Below are 13544 nucleotides of genomic sequence, written 5' to 3' on the forward strand. Positions count from 1 at the left end.
GTAATCTAGTCTAACCCCCTGCAAGGTGCAGGAAATTCACAGATATCCTCCCCCTCACCTCCCCCAGTGATCCCTGCTTATCTGCTGAACTCTGTTTCTTCTGGGTCCTGGAAAAATGGATTTCCATTTCGTTGCAACATGGAAATACAATCAGGTCTGGGAACCAGAAGTCCTCCTTTGGGAGAAAGAAACAGAACAGCTACTTCATAGGAGGGGAGGGGGCCAGTCCTTGGATCCAGAAATATCCATCCTGGTGGAGGCTCAGAACAGAGGAGGGGGCAGGGGGCTTCAGCACAGGGAAGGGAAGTCCTAGCTCAGAGACAGTATCTCAGCCCTCTCCAAAGGTAAGCAAGATCTAGCATTCCTTCCTGATACCATAAAAAAGTCATTCATCGATCCCTTAAAAATCAGATCTCTTTATTTTGGACATCTCTTATCCCCCCCTTCCTTGAGGGAGTTCACGACAGCATTTTCCTCCTACCACCTTTCTAGAAGCATGTGCTCCTCTGATTTTAATAGCAGCCTTATGCAAACGGAGAGTGTCACGATTAAGAGCTTACCAAAGGAAAATCAACAATTGTGAAAGCTTACTAAGATGTCTAAATCAATGCCAGTTAACCTTCAATAAAATATTTACTATGAAAGTGTGTCTATTTTATGGGTACAAGTCCCAAATATGCCCCAAGTATACATTTGTGAAAATACTCTGAGTCAACCTCCAAATCAGTACGCAACTCACAATGAATTCCTCTGTAACAATAAAGTGCTAGTGCTTGACATACAATAAGTACATTTCATAAATGATTTTGGGCTCTACAAAGAAAGAAACAAACGGCAAAAAATATACAATAGCAGCTTTGGACCTGAAATACATATATTTCCTAGCATGCTGTTTTGGATGTTGGGACTGTCACAGTGTATGGACTAGTGCAATATCCAATTATTTATTTATATATTTAGGAACTGTAATTATGAAATATATTTATTGTATGTCAAGCACTAGCACTTTATTGTTGCAGAGGGATTCATTGTAAATAAGTTGCATACTGATTTGGAGGTGGACTTAAAAGTGTATTGTTACAAATGTGTATTTTGGACATATGGTTTGTACCCATAAAAAAGACACACTTTTGTAATAAATGTTTTATTGAAGGGTAACTGGCATTGATTTACAGTGCAATCCTAAGCAGAGTTACTCCAGTCTTAGCCCACTGAAATAAATGGGCTTAGACTGGAGTAACTCTGCATAGGATTGCACTGTTAGATGTCTTAAGCGTTCACAATTGTTGTTTTTCCTTTCATAGCAGCCTAGCAGACAGGAATTCAGCAGGCAAAGCTCTTTGTGACATACTGCTCTGGTAAGTTCCTTGGAGCAAGGAATGTCTTTTTGCGCTTTGTAAAACGCACAGTGAGAACACTATATAAATACAGGTATTATTATGCTTATTTAAAATGCTTTCTTTCTTGGCTGCTCTGAAAGACCCGTGAGAAAGCCCTATTTAAATAACTGATTACAAACTAATATTTTAGTTTACAAACTAATACAATACTGACAGTCTCTACTGGAAGAGTCCTAGGAGAGTCCTTAGAAAGAGCCATCTCTGCCTGTGAACTAAGAGAAAGGGCAGCCTTACCCAGAGAGGCCACAGCCTGACGATTGTCCTCCATGACTTCCTCGTGAAGGCTTCTTTGGTCCGGACCCAGCAGAGCCCATTCCTCCTCGGTGAAATGAACAGACACCTCCTCGAAGGTCACCGGAGCCTGAAAAAAGAACGAAATAAACCTGTCTCCCTCTCAAATAATGGAACCATTCTTCCTCTTCTAAGGGCAAGCCAAAAATACTACAATTAAACACTTCCTTGCAGACCTCCATCAGATCTCTTCCATCCAGTGGTCAGCACACCTAGCAGCCAAGGGAACAACACAGAGAGGTTCTTTCTGGGCTGGGGCTGGAAGTGCAGAATGGTACCCAGGGTCCCGACTGGCACTTCCACACTTACCCACTGTGGCTGCATGGAAGCTGCTTTCTCTCTGTCACAAAGAGATGGCAAAGAATATGTTGCTTTCAAGGCCATGCCTGGAAAGATCAAAACATAATTGGAAGACATTCTCAACTTTCCATGTATTTAGCATTCCAGTTCCTTGCATGGGGTGGGGGGGTGGGAGGGACAAATTCTCCCTCTCTTGCCTCTCATGCTTACAACTACACTTGCATCCTTATTTAGGATAATTTTTTGATTCCAAATGTTTGCAAAATCCAATCTTGCCACATTTATCATACACAGACGTGCGCCTGTTTCTCCACTGGTACAAAATTCAGACTTAAGAAGGAAGAACTCTGAAATGCAAGGAACAGGCAGTCCTGAACCCACTGACAGAACCGCATCTGCCTGAGAACCTCTTGGCACGAGGGCAAGAACAACACAGATGGGAAAAGATAGTCTTGCAATTGGTGAAGTACCACTGCCCTCTTCACGTAGTGGCATTCCCGTCTCCCAGGGCAGGTCATCCACCAGAGCAACCAAGGCTGTTTCAGTCCTACAACCAGGCCTAAACCAGGGTGGGAAGGATCTAAAATAAGTGTCTCATTCTGGAAAGCTTGAAGCTGTCCAGCCATCACCTGTTCAATCACCTTGGCCAAGAATGGAATATTTGAGACTGGTGGAGCGAGATCTCCTGGGAACAGGGCAGGCTTCTTCAGAAGTGGGCACACCGCAGCCTGTTTTGAGGCTGGGGCGTCCACCCCCTCCTCAAGGAGCCGTTCAGTCCCTCTCAGACTCAGTTGACCAAGCACGCCCTGGCAGATTCAATTAGCCAGGAAGGGAAGGGACTTAGAAGCAGGAGGTAGGCTCAAACAGCCACGGATCCTGTCCTCATCTTCAGACTGAAAAAAGCAAAAGTTATTTGAAACAACTGGATGAGTTGGCCTCTAGAACCATCTGACCCTATCACGCCTAATGCAGAGCCCAAGTCAGAACGGATGCAGGAGATTTTATCTGCAAAGTACTGAGAAAAATGGTGAGAGCATTTCTTTATCCATAACAAGAAAACTACTGGCATTTTTATCAAGCAGTTGCCCGACTAAAATAGATGTGGAGATGCCGTCTGGCCAAAACCACTATTCTTCCAACTATCTTGCACTGATTTTAAGTCAATTTTCAGTTTTTACTTCCCTAACTGGATATTCCTAAAGTGGGAAGTTGGAAAGGAGCATCCTTCCCAAACTGGAGGGGAGGGGAGAGTAAAAGCAGCCCACTTACACTCAAGGAGGACATCTAGTGGGTACAACAGCCCCTTTGATCTTACTTGGAAAATCCGCTCCGTGGTAATACTCCATTGTGATCTTTTCTTGCACCTGAAACAGAAATGGGGATTCCAGAATGGGGAGACTGTCAAGAAAAGGAATGGGAAAGGGGAGGGGGGCTGAACTAGCTGGGCATGCATTTTAAGGATACCCTTGATTATATCTTATACTCCACATACTACCCAGATGAGTCCCTCTCACCTGCTGGGCCTGATTCTTGGCATCTGCCTGGCTCAGGAGGAAGCCTTCTGCCAGGGCCACTGCCTGGGAACTGGTTTCCGGCCTGCATTCTCTGATCCAGCTCTCCATCTCTGGGGGCAGGACAGCCAGGAATTGCTCCAAGACCAAGACGTCCAGGATCTCGTTCTTGCTGTGCCTTTCTGGCTCCAGCCACTGGTGGCAAAGATGGTGTAGGTGGCTACAGACCTCTCGGGGCCCTTCGGCAACCTGGTAGTGGAAGTGCCTGAAGTGCTGGTGCTGCACATCTGAAAGGATAAAATTCTCTCCCAGGCTCTTCCGCATGTTTTCTTCCCACAGTTCCCTTCTGCTCTCAACCTCGGTGGCTTCAGGGCCTTTTCTTGTCTCTGGACCAACTGAGTCCAGCTCTCCCTTCATCCGCCCTTCGTCGCCAGACGGCCCCCAGCTGGATCAGCAGAAAACCTTCCTCCTCTGCTGGATTCTTCTGTAAAGACAAGTACCCGATCTCTGACCTCTTGCAAAGAGAAGACTGATCTGTGGGAAATATATGTATATGTATACATGAACACATGCATTTAAAGAAGTGACCCGTGACACAAGAACTCATGGAACACCCCTGTGTTCCCTGTGGAAATGTGTGTGTGTGTGTGTAAGAGCACATCTGTTTAAAGACGTGACCCGTGACTCACAAAAGTTCATGGAACAAAGGTTCTTGTAAAGGTTCTTGTAAAGGTTCAAAGGTTCTTGTAAAGAAGAAGCCAGACAAAGCCCATGAAGAGGAGCTTCAGCACAAGAAGCAGAAAGGCTCTGCTCTGCTTAGTAAAAGCACAGCTAAACTATATATTAAAGATTCCTGCAGCATAAAGAAGCACGAGAACATTGTATGGTACCAGGAGAGAGGTGCATATTTGCAAACTGGTTGTTGTGAAGTTAGAAAGAGTGGCCCAGCACTGGACAGAGCAACTTCCAATCCCAGATATGCAGCGTTTCTCTGATCATACTGGACAACATTTCAACAGCAGTTTGACTTTTCCGGGGAAGCCAGTGGAGCTGCGGAGGAGCCAGAGAAGAGGAAGGGGACCCTAATTTGGAACCCTGCAGGGCCCCAACCCACTGAGTGGTTTCCAATCTCTCCAAAATTGATATTTAGATACTATCTTGATAGGGGGCTTTCCATCTAGAAAGAGTTATTCCTTTATATATTTGTGTTATTCATTGTCATTCATGGATCTATTTTTTCTACTCTAGCTGGGTTTGTTATGCTGGATTTTTAATTAATTACTTCTAACCTTTTATGTTTTCATTGCAAAGTGCTTTTTAAGCCACCTCAGTCTGGTTGTCTGGAGCGGCAACATAAAAACTATCTGAAGAAACAAATATCGTTGTCCTACAGGAAAGCAAAACCTGGCAGAGATCTTTCAGAATTCTGTGGCTGATCTGAGAAACCCAAGTCTGATTCGTTCAGAAAGGACCGGATTGTCCCAGGTGTCCATCGATTCGAGTGGAGAGGTGATTTCTGGAAGCCAAAGATCTTACCTTAGCAAAGGCAACTGACGTGAGCCAGGCTGCAGAAGTCAACCAGAAGACAGCGGATTTGTGGGAAAGGAAAAGCTGTGCTGAATTGTACCTTCAGTAAGCCATAACTGAGGAAAGGAACCCTCCAAAACTCAAAAAGTTTCTCATTCCAGAATAGGAAAAGCTGGCACAGATTTGTAAGGTGCAATTTAACATGGACAAGGGCCAGGGTCTCCACCTGAGTAACAAAAATGCAAAGCAGGCATACTGGATGAGGGATGCACTTCTGGCTAACAGTGGCCATTTTCACATGGCTTACCTTCCCTTGGAACAACCTGGAATATCGCGCAAAACCTGCGGAAGATCGTGCGTGCGTGAGGTTTGCACGACATCGCACAAATCTCACGCGAGAAAACACAATCTTCCGCTGTTTTTGCATGATGTTCCAGGTCGTTCTGAGGGAAGGTAAGCCATGTGGAAACAGCCAGTGTGTGTGAACAAGATCTTAGGATACTTGTAGATGGGAAGCTCAATATGAGCAGCCAGTGTGATGCAGCAGCAAAAAAGGCAAATGCAATCTTGGGATGTATCAACTAAGGAATAACCTCCGAATCGCAGGATGCCACTGTCCCACTACATACCACCTCACCTGGATTATTGTGTGCAGGCCTAGAGGTCTCACTTCAAAAAGGATGTGGACAAATTGGAACAGATGCAGAGGAGAGTAACCAGGATGAACAGGGGCCTGGAGACCAAGCCGTACAAGAAAAAAGACTGAGGGACCTGGGAATGTTCCCTTTAAAAAAGTGGAGGTTGGGGGGAGACACGATCACTCTCTTTAAGTATTTAAAAGGATGTAAGGGGAGGGAAGGGAGCTGTTCCTCTTGGCAACAGAGAATAAGACTTGAAACAAGGGGCGTAAACTACAGGAGGACAGTTACCGGCTGGACACTCAGAAAAACTTCTTCATGTTAAGACTAATCCAGCAGTGGACCTGGCTGGCTGGAGATGGGGTGGGTTCCCCCTCCTTGGCAGTCTTCAAGGAGCAGCTGGAAGAATCCTTGTTGGGGAATCTTTAGGCTGTTCCTACATTGGGCAGGGGGTGGGCTAGATGGTCTCTAAGAGGACCCTTCCAATTCTAGGATTCTATGAACTGCAAGAAGAAACAGGAAGGCCCTGTGGGAACATGACTGCACTACAGCCACGCCAGGCTTATAAAAAGAATGATGAGTCTGCCTCTCCCACTATGCTCAAGCAAGGCAGCTTCGCTGATCTGAACAGGGGCTTCTGCAGGAGCCACCCCTGAAAATGGGCAAAATCAAGCATGCGCAGATTCTCTGTGGTGGTCCCCAACTTACTGAACTGCCTGTTTGGAGACGTCAAGCAAGCTCCCGCTCTCTTGGCCGTCGCATAAAGTGACAGGGGTTGTTGATTATACTACTGCATACTGCGTTTTGCTGCAATTATGCCCTTATTGGACATTTGCTCCGGCCTACACCACCGAAGCACTGAACTATGCACCTCCATGGAAAAAACAGGCCATGCCAATTTACTTATGTTGGACTTCCGGTTTGGGATTCATGTAGGTCTGAAGCAGCTCCACTTGCGGAGCTGACCGGACTGCCGTTTTTAAGCGGCCGGCGGGGGAAATATAGCCCGCGGCCGACTGCTCTCAGGCGGAGAGCAGGCAAAGAACGCTCAAGACTCTAGGGTGTGTTTGATCTCGGACGAGGGGGGGCTCTGCGCAACGGGTCCCCTCCCGATCCTTGAGGTCCCAGCGACAGGTCGGCTACGATCTCTGCGGCAGTTCTGGGGCCAACCTGCTTGGCATAAGACCTACATACCCAAGCTTCGATCGGGGGAAGAAGTGGAGAGGAGAAATTAAATCGAAACAGCGATTACAACCCAAGAAAAGTGAATGAGAAGGTAAAGATCACTATCTTCTGATACGGGACAGATTGTTAAAAGTAAAGAAGAGTAAAAGTAGATTTTCAAACTGCAACAGGCTAATAACAAGGAGGGGAAGACTCGGCAAGAGTTGTATGAGAAAAGAGACTAAGTTTAAAGAAGTTATTAAAGAAATTGGACTATTGTTTTGAATACTTGCGGTTATGGAGCTGTGAGAAAAAGATACCATCGCGAGACCTACTGTGGGAAGTCGGGAGACAGGAAGTACGTAATAACAATAGAGTTGCTGGAGAGAAGCGGCCCTTGCCGGAGGGCAGGAAGAAGGGAATCGCCATCTTTGAAAGGGGAAGGGTCGCGGCTTCAGCGGAAGAGGAAGTATGCCATCTTGGATTACAAAAATCATAGAGGAACCATAGAGAAAAGACGCCCGACATTTTGGACTCTTTAAAAAAATAGTTTTTGTAAGAAGACCGGGATATTTGAATTAAAAAAGACATTAAATCTTACGCCACGGAGTTAAGGAAGAGAGCGGACTCGTGGGAGCGAGCTAAAGCAAGCCCCACGATGTCGAAAAAAGAGTGGCAATCGGCAATAGAAAACCTGGATAAAAAACTTTTAGAAGTGATTAAAGAACTTAAGGACACGAAATTGGAGCTGATTAAAGAGGTTAAACAGACAGTAAAATCGGAGCTGTCAGAAGTGAAGAAAGGTATGGAAACAATACAAAATGAATTACAAGGAACGCAGCAGAGAGTTAAAGCAGTAGAAGGCGCGATGGAGAACTTAGCAGACACGCAACAAACAGAGATGAGACTGATGAGGGGAAGAATGGCGGTTGCGGAAAGCAAACACATGGAGAAGCAGCTGAGGTTTCGCGGCTTGCCGGAAGTGGAAGGAAAGACAGCGCAAGAACAGATGACTGAGGTGTTAGCTGAATACCTGGGGAAGGAGGAGGAGGAGGTTGTGGCTATCCTAGATGTGGTATATCGTGTAAACTCGAGAATAGCAACCCAGAGGAAATTACCAAGAGACGTGATTGTGCAGTTTACGACTCGAAATATGAAAGAGAAGATTGTGACTAAACAGTTTCAAGATCCATTGGAGATTGATGGCAAGACGATTATTATAATGAAGGAACTACCCAGATCAGTGCTACTAGATCGGAAAAAATATAAAGTGCTAATTCAGATTTTGAAGGATATGAAAATCAGGTACAGATGGGAATTACCAGAAGGTGTGTCCTTCGAATTTGGAGGGGCCAAAAAGCGGATCAGATCTGAGCGGGAGATGGAGATATTTTTAAGGGACTATGAAAAGGACTTACCAGCAATAAGACCATGAATATGGAGTGTAAAGTTCTATCCTGGAATGTAAATGGACTAAATTCACCAAACAAGAGAAAAAGTATTTTCCACTGGCTATTAAAACAAAAATGTGATATTGTGTGTTTACAAGAGACCCATATTCGAAAGCAGGATGTAAAATATCTAAAATTGGAAAAATTGGGCAATGAATTTGCAGCGACCTCTAATAAGAAAAAAAGAGGAGTGGTGTTGTATATAAAAGAGGAGCTACAGCCAAAATTTGTAATGAAAGATGTGGAATCTAGATTTATAGCAGTGGAATGTACGTGGAATTTAAAGAGAGTATTGGTAGTTGGACTTTATGCACCTAACGGGGCAAAAGAAAGCTTCTTTGAGGATTTGAGGGAGCAATTAGATGACCTTTCATACGACCAGATAATTCTTGCTGGAGACTTCAATGGAGTGACAAACTTGGAATTAGATAAAAAGACATCAACGGCACAAAAGAAAAGAGGACTATTACCAAAGCTCTTTTTTGAGCTGATACAACAGGAGACCTTAGAAGATGTATGGAGAAGAGAAAATCCTAAAAGCAGACAATTTACTTTTTACTCTGCAAGGCATTCTACACTATCGAGAATTGATATGATCTGGGCCTCAAAAGACTTAGCGTTATGGACTAAGGAGGTAGAAATAATGCCGATGGTAGGCTCAGATCACAATCCAATCATGTGGAAATTAGGGAGAAGGAGAAAAAGGAAAGCATGGAGAATAAATGAGGACTTGCTACAGGAAGGAGAGAATATGGAGATGCTGAGAAGAGAGACAAAGTTCTTCATACAATACAACGTGAATAAAGAAGTACCAACTAATAAAGTTTGGGATACTTACAAGGCGGTAATAAGGGGCATACTAATGGATTTAAATGGTAGAGCCAGGAAAAAGAAAGAAGAGAAGAGACAAGAGATCGAGGAGAAAATAAAAGCCAAAGAAATACAGTTAAAAAAGAGACCAGGGAAAAAGAAACTATATCAGGACATTAAAATACTTCAAGAACAGCTGACAGCAATGAATAACAAAGAATTGGAGTGGAACCTTAAAAGACTGAATCAGAAAATGTTTGAAGGTGCAAATAAACCTGGGAAGTATTTGGCATGGCAATTGAAAAAGAGAAGGGAAAGGAAAATAATAAATAAAATTTGTGAAGATAATAAAACGTATCTGGAACAGACTACCATTAGTAGAGCCTTTTACAAATTTTACGCTAAGTTGTATAACAAGAAAGAGGTGAACAAAGAATCAATAGCGACATATTTGGAGAAAGTGAAACTCCCAGTAATTTCGGAAGCTTGGAGAAATAGACTGAACAATGAAGTAACGGATGAGGAATTAAGCAAGACAATACAATCTGCAAATCTGGGAAAGGCGCCAGGGCCAGACGGACTTACTGCTAAATTTTATAAGGTAATGGCCAACGAACTGGCACCATTCCTAAAAGAGGTGATCAATGGAGTTTTAAAGGATCAACGGATTCCAGATACCTGGAATGAAGCGAATATATCATTGATCCCCAAAGAGGGCCAAGACTTGACTAATGTGAAAAACTACAGACCTATATCATTACTTAACAATGACTACAAAATTTTTGCGAAGATACTGGCGGAGAGACTGAAGGGGTGGCTTTCGGAAGTTATTGAGGAGGAACAAGCAGGCTTTTTGCCAGACAGACAAATTAGAGACAATTTAAGGACAGTGATCAATGCTATTGAATATTATGATAAGCGTTGTGATAAAGAGGTTGGTTTCTTCTTTGTTGATGCTGAAAAAGCGTTTGACAATTTAAACTGGGACTTTATGTTTGCCACCATGGAAAAGCTACAAATGGGAGAAAGATTCATTAGAGCAATTAAGGAAATCTACAGAGACCAGAATGCAGCAATTGTGGTGAATGATGAGGTTACTAAGAAATTGACTATAAGCAAAGGAACAAGACAAGGTTGCCCGTTGTCTCCGCTGTTGTTCATTTTGGTATTGGAGATCCTGATGATACAAATACGACAAGATGAAGAAATTCGTGGAATAAAAATAAAGGACTATTCTTATAAGGTCAGAGCATTTGCGGACGATATAATGTTAATTGTAGAGGACCCAATGGAGAACATGCCAAAAGTGATAGACAAGATCAAGTAGTTTGGAGATTTGGCAGGTTTTTTTATTAACAAAAAGAAGTCAAAGATATTATGCAAAAACATGACTAAGCAAAAACAACAATTGCTAATGGAAATAACGGATTGTGAAGTAACAAGTAAGGTGAAATACTTGGGAATTGAACTGACTGCAAAGAATATAGATTTATTTAAAAATAACTATGAAAAATTATGGACTCAGATAGAGCGAGATCTGATTAAATGGAATAGACTGAATTTGTCATGGTTGGGAAGGATTGCAGCAGTTAAGATGAATGTGTTACCAAGAGTAATGTTTTTGCTACAGACAATACCAATCATCAGGGACTCCAAGCAGTTTGAAAAATGGCAGAGGAAAATATCAGACTTTGTTTGGGCAGGCAAGAAGCCTCGAGTGAAAATGAAAGTCCTACAAGATGCAAAAGAAAGAGGCGGAATGCAACTGCCCAATCTAAGACTTTATCATGATGCAATCTGCCTAGTGTGGCTGAAAGACTGGATGATGTTGAAAAATAAGAAATTACTGGCCCTAGAGGGATATAAAAATTTTTTTGGATGGCACGCATACCTATGGCATGACAAAGTAAAGGCGAACTCGATGTTCCTGCATCATTATATACGGAGAAGTTTATGTGCAATTTGGAAGAAATACAGAGTCTATTTACAAGAAGGAATCCCTTTGTGGGTAGTTCCATATGAGGTGATAGATCCGAGAGCTGTCGATACTGAGCAACAATGTTTAACTTACAAGGAGATAACCCGAATAGAATCATCTAAATTGAAAATAAAGACTCAGGAGGAGCTATCACCTAACTACGACTGGTTTCAGTATAGACAGATCAGAGATCTATACAATTCGGACTCTGTAAAGGGAGGTATACGAACAGAGAATTCGGAACTAGAGCAGATGCTTTTAAAAGAGGACAAGAAGGGAATATCTAAGGTATACCAAGTACTGTTGAAATGGTATACTGAGGATGAAACAGTTAAAGTACAAATGGTGAAGTGGGCCATAAATTTCAACAAAGAAATAACAATGGAGGCATGGGAATACTTGTGGAAGACTACAGTGAAGATTACGACGTGTACTAGTATCAAAGAGAACATTTACGAAATGATTTACCGTTGGTACATGACACCAAAGAAGATTGCGCTAGGGAATTTGAACACTTCTAATAAGTGCTGGAAATGCAAAAAACATGAGGGTTCCCTCTATCATATGTGGTGGACGTGTGAGGTAGCCAGGCAGTACTGGGGGGAAATAATAAGAGCAATAAGCGAGATTTTACAATTTCAAATTAATAAGAGCCCAGAACTCCTGCTACTAAACTTGGGAATGGAGGGAATTCCAGCCCATCACAGGACGTTGTTATTTTATATGACAGCAGCAGCTAGACTTTTGTATGCGCAAAAATGGAAAGTACAAGAAGTGCCAACTATTGAAGACTGGATCTACAAATTGCTGTATATGGCAGAAATGGACAAAATGACAAGAAAACTGAGAAACCTTGACCCAGGACAGTTTAACACAGACTGGGAGAAGCTGAAACAATATCTGGTGAAGAAATGGGAGGTGGGAGGTGAACTGTGGCAGTTTGAGAACTATTGAAATATAATAAAATGCAGGGGGGGTGACTTTACCGGGGGGGAGAATAGGTAAACGTGAATTTCTAAGCAGCTAGGTTACTAGATTGACATATACAGAACAATAAATAGAATATTGATAGAAAATATCTAACTATAAGGGTTAATTATAAGGATTGACTAACTAATAACATTTTCTTTCTGGTAAGATTTGTATAACGTACCAAACTGAATATGTTAACTGAAGATATATATGAGTCAAATTGATTGATATCATATGATGACAGATATATAGATTTATGAAGGGAAACAGAAATATTAATGAAACCAAATATAACTAAAATATAATTAATATAATTAAAATAGAAAGAAGAAGATAGAATGAGTAATATATACAGAGTATAAGTCAAAATGGCTGATCTACATGAATGTATGGTTCATATGGTTTATGATCTATGGAAATAAGTGAAATGGGAATGATGAAAAATGGGATAAATTGTTTATCTAATAGTTAGGGTACAGAGTATTAAAAATAGTTAAAGAAGTATTGCTTAGAATAAAGGGAGAATATACATTTGTTAGATAGAGGAGATTAAAAGGAGTAAGGGAAAAGGGACAAAGGGTTGGAAAACTGTTGGAAGTCAATAAAAAGGGGGGGGAAAGGGAGGGGGTTAGAAACTAGGAATGGGGAGAATCGACTGTAATGTGAAATAAAACTGATCCTAACCCAATAAAAAATTTTCAAAAAAAAAACCCAATTTACTTATGTTTTGTTCCAGCACTGTTTCAGCTCTGTATTGGATTTCTCTTCCAAATTTCGACTCTATTGTTTGTCGAATGTCTCAGCCATCGATCGTATTGGCTTACGATGTGTAAGCCACCTGAAGTCTCAGTGAGAAAGGCAGACTATAAATGACATAAATAAAACAGATGACAAAAGACAGGCCTCTTTGCTAGAGTTTGCAGGCAGAAGCAGGCTGCAGAGTTTGCAGGCAGAAGCAGGCTGTATTTTCTGCAGAGAAAATACAGCAGAAGGTGTCTGCTTTATTCTGGGAAGAACTCAGCTCCACTTCCAAAGAGGAGCTTCCAGGGAGCGAGCAGAAAAGCCCTTGGATAAAAGAAGCCCTCTGGTTAATCATCCCAAAAGCAGGGAGGTGTTTTGCAAAAGAAATATTATTGCATTACTTACTATTTTGCAGACGTCTTTAGGTGCCGCTTACTCTCCCTTCGCCCAACAACCCACAGGCCACTCAACGCACAACTGGAGCAGGAAATGACTGTCCCCGGTCAGGTGGCCTCTCCCCGGCCTTCTTCTGGCCTCTCTAGGAAGGGGAGCTCCTTCCCTTTAACCCTTCGGTGTTCTCTCCAGAAAGCAAAAAGGACCGTCTTTTGGCTTCACCCTGCAGAAGGAAGATGCATTTTGACATTGAAACAAAATAAATAAAACCATCCTTTCTTAGCACCGTTAAGAGTCACTCACCCACCAATTTGCAGAGCTGTCACAAGGCAAAAACATGGATCCCAGACAGATACTCAGGAAAGATT

At 42.5% G+C, this 13544-nt stretch overlaps 1 protein-coding gene across 1 annotated transcript in view; it reads right to left on the minus strand.

The window, feature by feature from the left end:
* LOC129326936 (zinc finger protein 420-like) overlaps positions 1-13252 on the minus strand; it is a 36858-nt gene extending 23606 nt beyond the window's left edge. The window contains exons 1-5 of the mRNA XM_054975271.1: positions 13189-13252; positions 3506-4036; positions 3307-3355; positions 2001-2077; positions 1635-1761 (exon numbers count right to left, since the gene is read on the minus strand). Of these exons, the coding sequence (XP_054831246.1) occupies positions 1635-1761; positions 2001-2077; positions 3307-3355; positions 3506-3919 (667 nt within the window). The 5' untranslated portion in view covers positions 3920-4036; positions 13189-13252. The remainder of the gene's footprint in view (positions 1-1634; positions 1762-2000; positions 2078-3306; positions 3356-3505; positions 4037-13188) is intronic.
* Between the last annotated feature and the right edge of the window lie 292 nt (positions 13253-13544).

The sequence above is a fragment of the Eublepharis macularius genome, chromosome 4 (assembly GCF_028583425.1).
Source record: "Eublepharis macularius isolate TG4126 chromosome 4, MPM_Emac_v1.0, whole genome shotgun sequence".
NCBI lineage: Eukaryota > Metazoa > Chordata > Lepidosauria > Squamata > Eublepharidae > Eublepharis > Eublepharis macularius.